At 35.7% G+C, this 15937-nt stretch overlaps 1 protein-coding gene across 3 annotated transcripts; it reads right to left on the bottom strand.

Moving 5' to 3' along the window:
• Positions 1 to 1439: 1439 nt before the first annotated feature.
• Positions 1440 to 10896, bottom strand: LOC131161018 (serine/threonine-protein kinase STY13). 3 transcript variants are annotated; one of them, XM_058116878.1, is made up of 7 exons: positions 10496 to 10896; positions 9828 to 10384; positions 8986 to 9118; positions 8278 to 8473; positions 7465 to 7589; positions 5452 to 5610; positions 1440 to 1937 (listed from the first exon to the last, which is right to left on the bottom strand). In XM_058116878.1, exons 2-7 carry the CDS (start codon positions 10043 to 10045, stop codon positions 1647 to 1649), a joined length of 1122 nt encoding a protein of 373 aa, XP_057972861.1. In that variant the 5' UTR covers positions 10046 to 10384; positions 10496 to 10896; the 3' UTR covers positions 1440 to 1646. The 3 variants fall into 3 exon arrangements, with proteins under 3 accessions (XP_057972861.1, XP_057972864.1, XP_057972862.1); XM_058116881.1 differs by having other exon boundaries at positions 8986 to 9089; positions 10496 to 10844; XM_058116879.1 differs by having other exon boundaries at positions 8986 to 9073; positions 10496 to 10842.
• Positions 10897 to 15937: the final 5041 nt, after the last annotated feature.

Below are 15937 nucleotides of genomic sequence, written 5' to 3'. Positions count from 1 at the left end.
TTGATCCAAAACTTTTCTCGACTCTAAGCCAACGTTTGTGCCACGGGAGAAAATTTAGTACAAAATATTATATCATCTATGAAAACAATTTGTTTCCAAGATAAATAGCTCAAAACCATACGACACGCAAAACATAGTCACACCTAGAATTTCACATAGTTGAAAATTAGAAAAGATTTTAACTTACAAAATTAGAGTTCACAGTTCACCACTCCCCAAGACACTACAAAAAAATACTACAAAACCCAAGACCAATGCAAACAAAACCTTACCCAAGCGGAAAAGCAACTTTGGCGGCAAACTTAATCTAGAAAGAGAAGAGTGGGGAATTATGTGCCTTCCAAATTCAAGGTCACATTCGATGACAACCATTCATTAGGCCAAGAGTCCCAAGCACAAACCCTCAGGGTGTGGTTCAGGTAGTAGTGCGGGCTACAAAAGTATCTCTCACGAGGTCAGATGTTCAAACCCTCCCAAGTTCTTTTCCGTCCCTGGATTCCTGAAATTTACCTCCCTTTGAAATTGTAAGATCGGCTTCAAGGGGCGCGGAATTAGTGACGTGGACCATAAAACAGACACGTGGAAACTCGGTGCATAATCCAAAAAAAAAAAAGAATTCCAAACATAAGCTCAACTGGTAAGAACTTACCATAGAAAACCGCTTAAACGGTGGATCCGGAATTCGAATCCTGCCGCTTGCAGCACACATCCGAATTTACCTCGCAGTAGGCACGATTGGCATAAGCATGAGATTAGTATAAGCCCAACAAACCCAGGTATCCAAAAAAAAAAAAAAGGGTTGTTTACATTCCAAACCTTTTTATGTGAAGTACATCGTTACCTCTTTTATATTTTCATGGCAGAAGGGTAAACAGAGCGTGCGAAGCCCATTGTCAACACCACATTCAGCCAAAACAAACAACTGGCTCACCGCAACACACATCTGCCCCACTGCTGTTCTAGATTAAATTGATTTTGGTATATGTAGAAATATGATGATCATTTTATTTATTCAAAAAAAAAAAATCAAGCCTTAGTCCTAATCTTTTTACTCATTCACTTTCTTTTTTTAAATTTTCATTCTATTCTATTCCGCAAACTAAACATGACTTGAAACGTTTCGATTTTTAATCCTTGCAACATTATTAGTGTACATTGAAGTGCACTATAAATATCATAAACAATAAAAACCTAAGGATGGAGAAAATGGCAAAAGATAGCAGTTTATAAGTCATTAATGATTTTTATATAAATATTACAAATCTTATCTCAAACCTAACGCTTAATAAACAGATAATTTACAGCAAAAATTACATAATTATGTTCACCTACTATTAGTTAAAGTACTCATTTTTATATTAAATTACTTAGCAGAATTGAATGATCGATTCCCAAAATATGACAATTGATTAGTATAAAACTACGAATCACAATGATAATTGGGCCAGCTAAAAAATTTACCGTAGTCTATTTTCCTTTTATTTCTGAATGTTTTTTCCCATTAACATCATTTCTTTTCAACATATTTCATTGCAATCATTGTGATTCAGGTAAATAATCACAGATTTGTGAAAGGTAATTATCTACTATAGCATGCCATTTCCTTTGAATTGGATCAAAAAGAAACTTCCCAAAAATTTACCCGCTCATTGAGTGTTCCTTGTCCTTTTGGCAGCAAAAAGTTGGCGGAGGAAAGCAAACTTTCCTCTTGTGCGTGCAGAGAACTCAGAAATGGTGCCATTACTTGTCTCTGCTGCCTGGATGGTGTTTGATTCTGATACCAATGGCAAAGGTGGCGACAATGTGAAGAGAAATTCATTGAGCATGCGGATAATCTGGCTGAAGCTGGGCCGCATATTAGGATCCTCAACCCAACATGACTGTATGATGAAGGCAAGATCAGGGGATATATCCACTGGAAGAACAGGCCTCTCTTGCTGCATTTTTAAATGACAGCATAACAATGGTTATTAATAAAATAAATCTTGGTTAAAAAAAATGATACGGCAAGAGATCTTTTGAGGATGGCCTAAAAGAAAGGATCATAGTGAACAATAGATTCTTTGAAATGATATAATCATGCCATCTTTCCTGAAGGAGAAATTCTAACTTCAATGCATGTCATGAAAGCCATTTATTCCATTAGGTTGCAGTAGCATGATTTCTAAGCAGGATTACACTTCGTAGTGAGTTTATAATGGAAATAAAAGGGATAGAACCATGTACTTTCAACTGTTGGATTTGCACATCATATATGATTGTCCTAAAGCTGGCAGCTAATATTGCACGGGTCAACCATTTTTTTACTGGTAATGCTTTGAGCCAGAATAACAAGCTATGAGACTACAACATTATTACAGCTCATATAAACTTTGGTATGGTGTCTTGAAACAAGACTACAAGCGTTGGCATCAAACCTTTTACAACAATGTTTGTTCTTCATTCATACCAGATTTTCAAAACAGTAGCAAAAGTACCAGAGACAATAATACAGGTACAATTCGCATAATTTAGAAATGCATGTCCTCACAAACATAATGATTGTTAAAATCTGCCAACCAATGACGCCTTTTGCCATTTGAAGCATCTTAAATTTTTTTGATACATCCTTACTTGGATATTGCAAAAACACTACGAATCCCCCCCCCCCACCCAAAACTTGGAAATTGCTTGTTTCTTTTTCAGTTTCCACCGTTTTAAAGCCTGGTTCCATAAAACACATTTGACAACACATACTTTGATTCCACAATATGTTATTCTCATTCTTGTTTTTTCAAATTACACATTGATGTTTCACTTTTTAACAAAATGTAAACAAAGTTAACAAACTAGACACGACAGAAGCAAAGCACAAAATCTAGATTAACATCATGTAAATCACACCAAAACACACACACACCACACAAATCCCAAACACATCCAATGCTTGATCTATTTGCAATATTTCAGAAGTATATACTTCATGCGATACCATAATAACTGTTATCAAATGGATGCATGCAAAACACACCTAGCAACCTAGCCAAGCTGTATGTGGTGTTGAAGGGTTGATATAAGGATTCAAAAAAGAGCACATGCAACGGCAAATGTCTTAGGATATCAAACACATACACAGCTAAAGGGTGCTAAACTGCCAAATACTAAACTGCTAACCCATCCAAAACCCAACTCCTCCCACCTCCGTCCCAACTCTCACACACTCCCCCTTTCCTCCCTTGTACACTAAGCAAACCACCATAGGCAATGGCACTTTCAGAAGATCCATATCTGTATTGTATATAAAATTATAAATAGTGTAAATAACTTAATTGGACAAATTTATCCCTCTCTTTGTCTTAAATACCATAGCAATCTTTCCATAAAAGTGATCCTAATCAACATAAAATCAATGAAATCTTTGTGGACAAAAATACCTAGACTTTATCTTATAAGAGGACCTAGTGACCTCCGACTCTAACCAATCCATATCCAACATGTAAAAAAAAAAAAAAAAGTAACTCAATCATATGCAAACTCATATGGCCATATTAGCATCTAATTTGTAAAAAAAATGATTCATTATACTAGAATGATTCATGCAAAAAAAATATGTTCACATTAGTGAAGTCCTTGTCAGAAATCTAAATTTTAACAGAAAAGGCTTGAAATTACATCTCACTCATATTAAAATAAAAGATTAAGCCCTCCATCAAATCCCATATCTAATCTACAAGATGATAAAAGGTCATCCTCAGGCCATAAGGCTCCCCGTTTTGCAAGGGTAAGGGGAGGGTCGTCACAGTGTAAACAGCCTTAAGATAAAAATAATTTTTAGCTGTAAATAGACTTATTATTTTATGCCCAACCTTTGACTAAATTCACTCACCACATATATCAAATAACTTTCTCATGCATTAAAAATTTTAGATGCAGCACGAGCACTTTTACTAATGCTATTTCAATGTCTTCAAAAAAAAAAAAAATAGAAAGTCAATTTCACTTAGAAAGATTCCCTTAGTCTAAGTTGCTCTTGTAAAGATGCCCAGATCATTTTGACCAGTCAAAACCAAATTGAATGCAAGGAAAGAATTTACACAGGAAAACGATTGATAAATTATAATTGGGTAGGACTCGCAGAAAAATGTCTGTAACCCTGTAGTTTATTCTATCATGTCAAATTGCCATCATTTAAGTTGCTCATCTCTGTCAAAGCAAGACAAAAATTTAAAAAAGAGGATGCTATTCAGGGTGATATGATCCAGATCGATGGTGCCATTGCCATACCAACTAGGAATGGAAAATGTCTGTAATGGCCACCAGCAGATCAGCCACATGCTAAATGGAACTTTTTGACTAGCGCAGCAGATATGGTTTAAATTTTAAAACACTTATAAATGAAAACAACACTCATCAAAAACTCAAAACAGAAACAGAGAATACATGGCATTGCAAAAATAGAACAATGTCTGGAACAAAATTCCAGCAATCAAATTGCCATATAGACTCAACTGATAAAAGCACGACTAGCTGGCAATAAATACCACATTTTCCTTTTGATCAGAAAATCATTTTAGCCATCTAAAAAGTGGGAAACAAAAGTGTGGCATTGCAAGTAAAAAAGATAGCAAGCAATTCATGTCGGGTGTTCTAGTCTCAGTTTAAACATCAATTTCAAAACTGGTCAAAAACATAAACATACCATCCAAATTTTTTTAAAATGAAAAGAATCAGGTAAATTCCATAAATTTGTTAAAATTGGTTCTAGTCGCAAGCTGTACAAAATTTAGTAATGGCTCTGAATAAAAAATGATACGCAAATTTTTTTCAAAATCACATAGAAACTCCCAAGCCTTGTCATTCCTTTGATTGGGCTTTAGAGACCAAAAAAAAAAAAAAAGTAAACAGAAAAAAACATACAGAAGAACTAAATTTAACAGAAAACCCTACAGATAGTTGTGCAGCAATGTTACTGACACAGGAAAATGTATGGGTCAATAACCCCAATCAAATCAGTCATCGTAGAGGTGCCATCTGCAAGATAGCTGGCAATTCCAGTTTATGACTTCCTTTGAATACTCATATCAGACAAAAGTGTTTATTGCACCACATTCAAACAGCACAACAGATGATTACTATATGTGACAATCAGAGCCTCAACCTAAATCTACGTTAAACTTTTTTTTGTCTTTTGGAAACTTAATGATTCATTTTTATTTAGTTGCAATTTATTAATGCTTAATTTTTAGTTAGCTGCAATTTATGCAAACAGATTCTCTCGTGGTTTCGTGAGTTGCATTGGCATGTATAGCCTTTCAAACTTCATCCCATTTGAACAGCGTATCAGGCTATCAGCACATGTTACATATTGAGACAATAGCATTTAAATAAGGCATCCTTAATCAGCATGACAGCAAAATGTAACCTGGCAAACTAATAAAAACAATTGAAAGAGTAACTCATAATTTCCCGTACCTTAAAAGCAGCAGCATAAGCAGCCTGCAAATTGGACATTCCTTCAAATGGCATGCGATTAGTCAACAATTCCCATAGAACAATCCCAAAGCTGTACACATCAACCTTGTTATTGTAATGCTTCTTCTCTCCCTGACGCAGAGTCACAGTGCTGTACAACTGCAAAAGTCACATTCAATTAGTTGGCGGAGAGAATCATGATTGAACATATATTGGTCTCATGAAAGTTTCAAGCACTTAAAATGCAGGTTGCTTTAGAAAACAACACCAGGCAATTCAACAATAAGACTCATCAACCCAGATCTTAATATCAGGAACAAACTGTGTCTAGATGTTGTGTGCAAAAGCACAGTAAAGAGTTTATAGCATATTAAAAACGAAACAAATAAGCAATATAAATATGATAGAAGACGTATAGAGAGAAAGAATCAAAATTATTCATGTTGATGTATTCGGCTGCAACTATCCAGACAGATTATACACAATTGCAGAAGAAAAGAATGTAGTAAAAATATACAGATATAAAATCTAAGGTGTATGAATTTGCAACACAATAAAAATAAATAAGCATCCCAGCACTAGTTTTAGTCAAGTACCATAAGGGTCCATGCCAACGCATGCTGCTTCCGACCTTTTAAGAACTACATATCTTGTGAGAGTTAAATTAAAGCTTTCCTTGCTTAAGCAGTTATACACATCAAACCGAACAGCCCACAAATGAATAACATCCACCCCCCCCCCCCCCCTCTTAATTGGTGATGAATTACCTCCAACTGAACCAGAGATCTTGGCAATTGCTACTTCAATAGAGGGTCCCTAATGTAGGACAAGAAGCGGCTATTTGGATGGATCATTTTGACCAATTAGGAGGCCTATGTCAAATAATAGGGTGAATGGTTTATTGGGCCTGAAACCCAAATGTGTTTAGTTATTTAGTTGTTTAAGTATGTATGTGTAGTTTGCTTGTATTAGGATTATTTATTTGGGGACTTGTTTGTAGTAATTGCGTATTCTAGGGGCATGTTTGTAATGTAATGTAGTTTTAAGGGTATGTGTGTAATTTCATGTGTTTAGAGGCTTTGTTACAAGTAGTGTGTGAAGCCATGATGTGGGCAGTTATTGATGAATTTGAATTGGAACTGAACGTGAGTTCCCCTTGCTATCTCCTCTCTCCTCCCTTCCCTTTCCTTCCTCTCTTCTATATCTTCTAAATTCTCCCATGGCTGCAGAACCATGATGCTGCCCCTGCATCACTTTGTTTGGACATATTTATCAAACTTTTCTTTGTCAATTAAAAAAATGCAAATTTCACAACACCCCATGTCTTTCATGAGACATTTGTCCTCATCCCCTAAATCTTATCTCTCACACATAATCTTAGTTACCAAACTACTAAAATAATTCAGCATTCAGATTCAAAAACTATTTCATTTACATTCAGAATTAGATTCTGTAATTAGTATTCAGCACTTAACACTTAATTTATCAAAAGCCCACTTATAACCTTAAAATCCAAATAGCAAATCTTTTGCAAACACAAACAATGATGCTCTAAATCAACTCTTTTGCTAGCTTAAGGAGGCATGTCATCAGTTTTCCTCACAGAGAAAGACCCACATCCAACAAATTAAAAAGCCAAAAAAAAAAAAAATCACTCAAATCTTAGTTATGTTGCAGCATTTCTGCCTTTATAAATCATATCATCTTTTTCTTTCATCCAAAGACAGATTTTTTTCTTTCAGAAAATTTCATAGGATACATGGGGTTAAGCCAAACCCCAATCCAAGAGAAATCACTTTGAGAAAGCATCTTTTGTCAAACTTTAAAGAAGGAAGGGAGGGTAAAATTTAATCATGTACACTCTCCTAAAGATTTTTGGCATTTAAATAACTCTACCAGTAAAAGACTGAATGATACTAATTCAATCAAAATGAATAAATAGAACCTACCCTAGAATTTCTAGACATTCATACAAAGTGTCACTCAGATCAACTTTACACAAAATGCACAAACCTCAGGAGCCATCCATCGGTAAGTCCCAGTTTCTGCTGTCATCATCTCAGTCACAGTTTCTTCCCTTGCAAGACCAAAATCTGCAAGCTTCATAGACTTCTGATTGGCCGTAAGCAACAAGTTGTCTGCATTTTAAATTTTCACGTATAGTCTTAGTAAACAGAATAAAGCCACACAAGTTGAATTGCATATTCCTTCTGCAAACCCAGAAAAGCATACTAGTGCAATGAGCCAATGACAAACATAAAGCAAATCAACACAACAAAAATTATATGGTATGGTTATATTGTCAGTATAGATATGCCCTTTTTCCCTTTGTCCCTCTTTCATATACAGTCTGAATCAAAATGACCACACAACATATAAAAGCACAGCCATAAACATGGAGAACAATCTAATTCAGCTATGAACTCAAGTCAGGATGAGCTATCAGTTATGGCCATTGCCTAATTGAAATCTGCATAGAAATGGGGAAAGAAGGGATGAAAATAAATAGAAATGAATGTAAAATGGATTAACATTCATTCCATTGATCATTAGTACTGTTATTGTATTCTACAAATCAGTTCAACAATAATATATTCCAGACATTCTGGATGTTATCAGGAAAAAAATATTTCGATAAACAAATGGAAAATGTTGACAGAAGAGGGAGAAATTACAACATATGCTGGATATTTACATTCAATATGCAAAGATAATGAAGCCTAAAAGAATATAATCAACATAGATAAATGATTCATTACATAACAAATAAAGTCAAATGTTGAGGAACAAACAACATTTTATATAGCTGAACTATTCATAAAGTACCAGGCTTTAGATCTCTATGTATAATCCCATTTGCATGTAGACAATCCATAGCTCGAGCAATGTCAAGGGCAAAACTTATCGCCACGTGAAGCTCTAATTGCTGCGGACGGATACTGACCAAATACTTCCGCAGGGACATCCCTGGTAATAGTTCTGTAACTATCACCATTAAAGGATCCTTGCAAGCTCCAATGAACTAAAAAGAAAATAAACATAGCATTCTCAGTGAAATAGAACATGACCAGAAAGAAAAAAGCCAAGTCATATGTGAACATGCAACTATAAGGTCAACAGCCCAACAAACTACAGGTAAACATACTGCCTTAAGTATCTACACAAGCACATATACATGTGCATAGATGGATGCACGTACACACACACGGTATGAGAATCCAACCCCCGCTGGTGATTCCACAAACAGTACATTTGTCTCTCTTTTTTTTTATATACTCACATGAACACAAATGTAATGGCTATAGAGGTCTCAATCCTACAGTACAAGCACCCATATACATATATGTACGATGTGAAAACTTCAAAGACCCTTCATATAATATAACGATACTATGCCCTAATTCAAAAATGTTGTACCCTCGCATCTCCACACTTCAGGCTCCTACAATTTTCTTGAGAGGTAAAAAAATAAATCAAATGGATGGATGAATGTGCAAACACACATACACATATTAGTTTAATTAAATCATTCACCTTGACAAGATTCTCGTGCTTTACTCTAGACATCATATTAACCTCCCGGATAAAACGACTCTCAAGTGCAGCTCTTTCTTCTGCTGTGCTGCCACGGTGGAGAACTTTGATTGCAACAATACGATCATGATACCTGGAAATAGATTAGACTATACACCTATATAACTAGGACACCAAGTGCTAGTCAAACTAGTCTCAAACACTCAGTGCACAAGCACATGGGTACAATTTATTTGCTGACAATGGAACTCATTTACAAGGAAAAGCAACTTAATCTTTGTCTGTATGTGATGAAAAAAACATATCCATCCAGGATAAAATCAGTGTTTGTACAAGCTGTTTTCACAATGGTCATCAGGTCATCATATTTTCAGAAAAACCCGGAAGCAAGGTACACCAAAAATGACAAAAGTGCAGTAACTGGCCACAATTCTAACTTAATGGAATCTGCTACAATTAGCTGCAGTGTCAAAAAAAAAAAAGAACATTCGTTTAACAACATTTATAGAATAACCTATTGCAGGGCCCGGGTGACAAAAATCCTTGTTTACATAAGCCAGCGGTGGCTCAAATTAACTTCCCCACACTGTTAAGCAAATCCTGAATACAACAATTTTCAGATAAATACAGCAAATTTCACGCATTAAACTTGCACAGTTGCTATTTGTATCAAATTGAGAAAACGTAAGATTTTTCATAAAATATAAAAATAAAAATACAATACTGTGCAGAAGTTATTAAGTATTACTAGCCTACTATGCCTTCCATGCAGTTAGTAGAGCAACAAACAAGGGCAAAAGCTTCACACAAGGAAGACCACTATTATATAATTTTGCACTCACCTTCCTTCATAAACCTTCCCATGTGCTCCCTCGCCAATTTTGGTCCCAATAAACAGTAATTTAGGATCAACCAGCAGACTCTCATCAATTGTTAACTGAGGGGCCGCGATCGACCCATTCTGCTCAACTAATCTCAGGTCAACATCGACCGACCTGGGGATGACCGGTCGCTCATACTCTCCCTCTTCTCTCCCTCTGTTCTTCACGCTACAACTCATGCTGCAACCTCAGATTATGCCCGAGTATCTCATTACACTCCTCCCTAAAAATCCAAGAATCAATTGAATCTGCCTCTGCTTACTTACGGAGCAAACTTTTCCTCGATTGAAAGAGAAAACAGACTCCAGTAACCATTTCTTGTCGTAAGAGAAATTGGATTCTCGCAACAATTTCCGTCGCTCCTGTTCGAACCAATCGTCAAAATATAAAACAAACAACACTCCTTCGAATACACGGCACAATCCTCCTCGCCGATATCTCCTCGAGTCTTCAATTTCTTTCCGATTATTGAAAACACTTCAGAATCACCGGTAAACAATTTTCTTGGAAAATAACCTCTGTTTCAAACATCAGAGAATTTCTCTCAAACAGGAAGCACAGTAATCATCCTAGCATAACGAAAACAAAAACACTAGGATCAAAAAGGCCATAAAACAAAAGAAACTTACAGTTGCAGCTAAAATTCCACCCAAAATAGGAGTTTCATCCAGAGAGAAGAAGAGAATCACAAGCTGGAGGTTAAGCGAGCTTCTTGAGGTTCTCACTTCGAAATCTTTCGCACCAAAAGCCAGCTTCTCCGCCTTTTCTCTCTCCAACCGTTATTCTCTCCGGCGGACGAGGCTGGGTCTCGGAGGAACCGGAGGCGTTCCGATGAAAGTATTCCGAGGAGCTGTTCCGGTCAGGGTTTAAAGTGGAAAAAGAGAAAGAAAGGAAAATAAAGCAGTGATGCTGGGGAAAGAACGGAGCCAATGGGAGGGAGGCACGTGGAGCGCACAGGAATGAGGCTCGGAGGGTCTCGCAGCATCAGCGATTTGGACGTTCTTGGTCCAGGATGCTCAGACGACCCAGCCCTCCCCAATGCTGACAAGCTCATCATCTCTCGACTGACGGCTCCGCTTGTTCCCATTCTTTCTGGCTCGGCTCGGCTTCCCTCTGTGCTAAAATATGTCATCTTTTTTTCTTTTTCTTTTTCGTTTTTTTTTTCTTTTGTTTTTGTTTTTCTTATTTTTGTTTTTATTTTTGGGCTCAACTTACCAAAGAAAAAATTATTTAAAAAAAAAAGTGAGTGGAGAAAAATCATTGACCTTTATTTGGTATGGTGGGAAGTTGAGGGGAGAAAAGGATAATAAATTTTAAAAGTAAGCTTTTATTTTTAGGTAAATTTTTTTAAATAGGAAAATTTGTACCTTGAGATAAATTTTTTTTTTTAAAAAAAAGGCACCATTGTTCTTGTTTTCTTTTTTGCCCTTTTCTTTTAATTTTATTTATTACAATGTTATAAATTTTTTTATTTAAATATTTTTATGATGAAACAGGATTATAAGATAAGTGAATATTTATTATGAGATTATGGGATCACGGGATAAGGATATCATAAAAATTCTGAATGGTGGGTACGATGAATGTGGTCCCTCATAGAAGCTTTAATCAGGAAAAAGATTTTGAAATAGTAATAAATTTATTATTATACATTGAAATTTCTTTAAGGAGTACAAAATGTTGCGATAGATTTTAGTCATATATATTTTAAAAATGGTAAGGATCATCTTGGTCGGTGAAATAGTTAAGATATTATTATTATTTTATTAAAAAGTAATATTAACTGCCATTATAACAGTTAAAGTAAAAAATTTCTTTTAGGTAACCGAATTCTCGATCATTTAGATAATTATTATTTTTTATGATATTGTCACGGAACTATCATAGATATAATGATTTTATCATGACACAAGAAATTATATCAGCATTATTAAGTTTTCCATTCTTCTTAAGATAGAAAAAATAAAAGAAATAAAAATAAAAAGGCCACTCATTTATGTTACATAAAGATTTAATGGTCTCATAATAAATAAAAAATATATAAAGTCATATTTTTCATTTAAAGATTCTAAATATATATATTTTTATTTAGACTAGTAACATGTTTGGATATATTCTCAAATTAGAAACAAATTAGAAAAATAATTTAAATATATGCTCATTTTTATTATTAAATTATTACCAATTAATAAATATATCATCCTTTAGTCATTCACCAAGTAATAATAATTTGATAGTGTTACTATTAAATCTTAGTTAATCAAGCATCGTAAATAATTTAGAACTTGAATCAATTAAAATATGATTAGAAAAGTAAAAATAAAAATAAGTTTAAAATAATAATTACTTTACTAAAAAACGTTAGCTTATAATGTTTAAAATTTTATTTTGATGATATCAAATAAGAGAAACTTAATATATTTAGTTGAGTAATGATATTTCAGGATTTAAGAATGAGAATACAAAGTAAAATGATCACAAAAATGATTTAAAGCTTATGTTCCAAAAAAAAAATGATCAAATGAAGAGTCAAAATATGGATGCAAAGATGATCAAGCAAAGCTTGAAGAACATGAGAGCATGGATGTTACAAAAGGACTTACTAAAAGTTTAAAATATATCAAAGTTTGAAGACAAGCAATGGAGCCAAAAGAAAAGCAAAGTAAGAGAACTCAAAGAAAGACAATCATGAAGACTCAAGCACTTAGAATGTCTAAAGTCATAAGAAGTCTTTATATAAGTACTACAAGGTAAAATGAGAAGTCTGATTGGGTTTTGTCAGGCAACTGTCACCCTTCTGACTTTCAAATTAAACTGGGTTTTAAAGTGACAGGTGCCTGACCTAAAGTGACAAGTTGCTGCCACGCGATAAAATTCAAATTTTTTATAATGGAATTTTTTAAAAAAATTGATTGCTTGAGGCTCAAACTTATCTAAAACTTGGGCACTACTCCAACTAAACTTGGGGACCAAGTAAATTACTTTTCCAAGTCTATAAATAGCCTCTAAGGCCATTGATTTTATTCACCAAGCATCAATTTCATCTTTCAAACTCTCTAAATTGCTCTTATCTTTCAAAGGATCTTTTGCTCACATATTGCTCATGAAATCCACTAAGATTTGCTAACTCTCAATCACTGATTGTGCGTTCAAAGTTTGAATCTTTCACTCATTGAAAGAATTAGATGGTGATAAAATTTCTTGAGTTTCAATTTCAATTTCATATTGAATTACTTTGAAGTATATAGTTTTGAAATTTTACTAATCAGTTTTATTGGAGTGTCAAGGCTTGAAAAAATTCAGGCCCTCCATTTCGTTTTAGATCCAGCAGCTGTTTTACGTTTACTTATTTAGTGGAGGGGCAATGATGTAATTCCACATATAATGTATTGTAAAAAAAAAAAGCACAGCAGGGGGCGGGGGTTTTTCTTCACTTCAGTTTTTCACAACAGCGCAGAAGGAGGTTTTTTTTTCAGCCGCAAGAGACATTGGTAGAACCGAGAGAGAGGGTCTTCTTCTTGCCCATTCAGCGAGACGACCGTGAGAGACCTCTTCCCCATTGAGAGAGAGCACCTTCCGCCGAGAGAGATCCTTTGCCTGCGCATGGGAGAGAAGGAGACGGTAGGAGGGCGGTCAGCGCTGGGGATCTCCAGCAGAGGTGCATGCTCAGGTAAAGAGGAGGTCATGCACAGATCTATTTCTTGGGAGGGATTTCTTTTAGGGAAATTAGGGAGAAGAATAGGAAGAAGCCTAGGGTTCTTCGCAGGTGTGAAGAGGGGCTTTCTTGGGTCGTTCTTGGGCTGATTTCCACAGGAGATTGGTAAGCCAAGAAAGGTTAAATCTGTGTATGTATATTTATTTCCACCGATTTAATATAGTGTCTCTGAAGGTGAGTTTTTGCTGTGGATGTAGGCCAATTTTTGGGCCGAACCACGTAAATGTGTTCTTGGGATTGTGTGATTGACATGTTTTATATTTTTTTGGATTTATTGAGGCTTTGCTGAATATTGGATTGGTGAACATATATTTTTCTTGATCAGGCTTAGCACACGCACATGCGTCAAAATAAACAGGTTTAAGTTTAGGTGTGATTGTGATTGATGCTTGGACAAAATCCGATTGTCATTTTGGTTTGTTTGGAATTAATTAAAATCTGAAAATAGAATTAGTAATTAGCTGAATTACACACAACAAGTCGTATAAGAGTCTGGCTATGTGATGGGGACCGCTAGGTTTGAAAGAGAAAAATTCACCGGAAAAAATGACTTTGGTTTATTGAGGATTAAGATGTGTGCCATCTTGGTACAACAAGGGCTTGAGGAGGCTCTTCTTGGAGAAAAGAAATGGGCTTCCACTTCACAAGAGGGGAAACCAAGTTTTCCCTCCATCGATAAAGTGAAGCCCAAAATCCTCCAAAAGGCACATAGTGCCATTATCTTGTCCTTAGGAGACAAAGTGCTTAGGGAAGTTGCCAATGAGGATACAACAGCTGGAGTTTGCTCAAAACTAGAAAGTTTGTACATGACAAAATCCCTAGCAAATAGACTCCATAAGAAGACTAGACTTTACACCTTTAGAATGACCCCTGGAACATCGATTGATGAACATTTAGATGAATTTAATAAAATTGTTTTGGATCTTGCTAATATTGATATTAGTATAGATGAAGAAGACCATACAATTCTTTTATTGAGTTCTCTCGACTTCACATATGAAAATATTAAAGAAACTATGATGTATGGGAGAGAGAGGCTGACTTTAGAAGATGTGCAAGCCGTTTTGCACTCTAGGGAATTGCACACTAAGTTTGAGTCTAAATTAGGGTCAAAGAGGAAAAGACAAGAGGTCTAGATCAAAGTCTAAGAGTAAGGCACTAAAGTGTTTTGCATGTCACAAGGAATGACATTTTAAGAGGGATTGCCCTTGTTGACCTTATTGGTCACGCCCGGTTTTGATTATGACAAATACTCATTGTATCTAATGAGTGTTTGAGTTTTTGTGCAGGAATCAAAAATGTTAAAATAAAGATGTGCACAAAATCAAGTAAAGCCCGAAGACCAAAGTTTTATTCCATATTGTAATATATTTAATTGGTCTGTAATAGTAAGTAGGTACTTGGTTTGTAATAAGCTCACACACATCACATGTATGATTTACTACGTAAGCTCAAACAAACCATGAATAAGAAAGGACCTTAGAAAGACCTTAGGGTGTACTCTTCGGTCGACCTTTGGTTGACCGACATCGGACTTTTTCGGTGTCTCTATTTTGTACCCAAGTGACCCTAAGACAGGGCTTGCTTGTTTCAAAACGGGACCGAAATGCACACGTGATGCACTTTCGGTCGACCAGCTAAGCCAGTACATTTTGGCCTAGTCGACCGAAATCGGTCTGAGTCAACTATTGACCAAGGCCCTGGTCGACCGAGCCCTTACAGTTCATTTGACCCCAGTCGACTGAACCACCTGGGAGTCAACATTTTGACCTCCCGGTCGACCGACCAACTTTGTACTCTAACTACCTGGTCGACCAAAGGGTCCTCGGGAGAATTCCCAACGGTATGGTCGACCGAACCAAGCAGTTCAAAATGCCCTGGTCGATTGAAACTCAGAAGTTTGGGAAATCTCCCTTTCCGGTCGACCGAGCCTTTCAGTTCAAAAGTCTCCTGGTCGACTGAACCATTTGAAACTTGGTCGACCGAAACATTTCTGGTCGACCAGACCTCTCAGATTGCCCTGATTTTTTTAACGCAGTTAATATTTTTAAACAGGGTTAAAATGCTTTAAATATCATTAAACTTTTCTAATAATACCAAATAGGTCCCCAACGGTCATATTTTCTCCCTTGCCTATATATATGAGTTCATTTGAGAAAATTAACATGGATTAGCCACTTTGATTAAGTGAAAATTCTCTGAAAATCCAAAAGCCCATACTACTCATTCTTAAGCCTCCTACACTCATACTTACCTTCTCATACAAATTAAACCCTTTGTAAGTTGATTGAGTGCTAGTCTAAATAGGTTTGCTCTCCCACTCTTGATTGATTGATTCGGTTTTTACGAGAGCTAA

The sequence above is a fragment of the Malania oleifera genome, chromosome 7, assembly GCF_029873635.1.
Source record: "Malania oleifera isolate guangnan ecotype guangnan chromosome 7, ASM2987363v1, whole genome shotgun sequence".
NCBI lineage: Eukaryota > Viridiplantae > Streptophyta > Magnoliopsida > Santalales > Ximeniaceae > Malania > Malania oleifera.
This window is presented reverse-complemented; position numbering and strand designations above follow the sequence as displayed.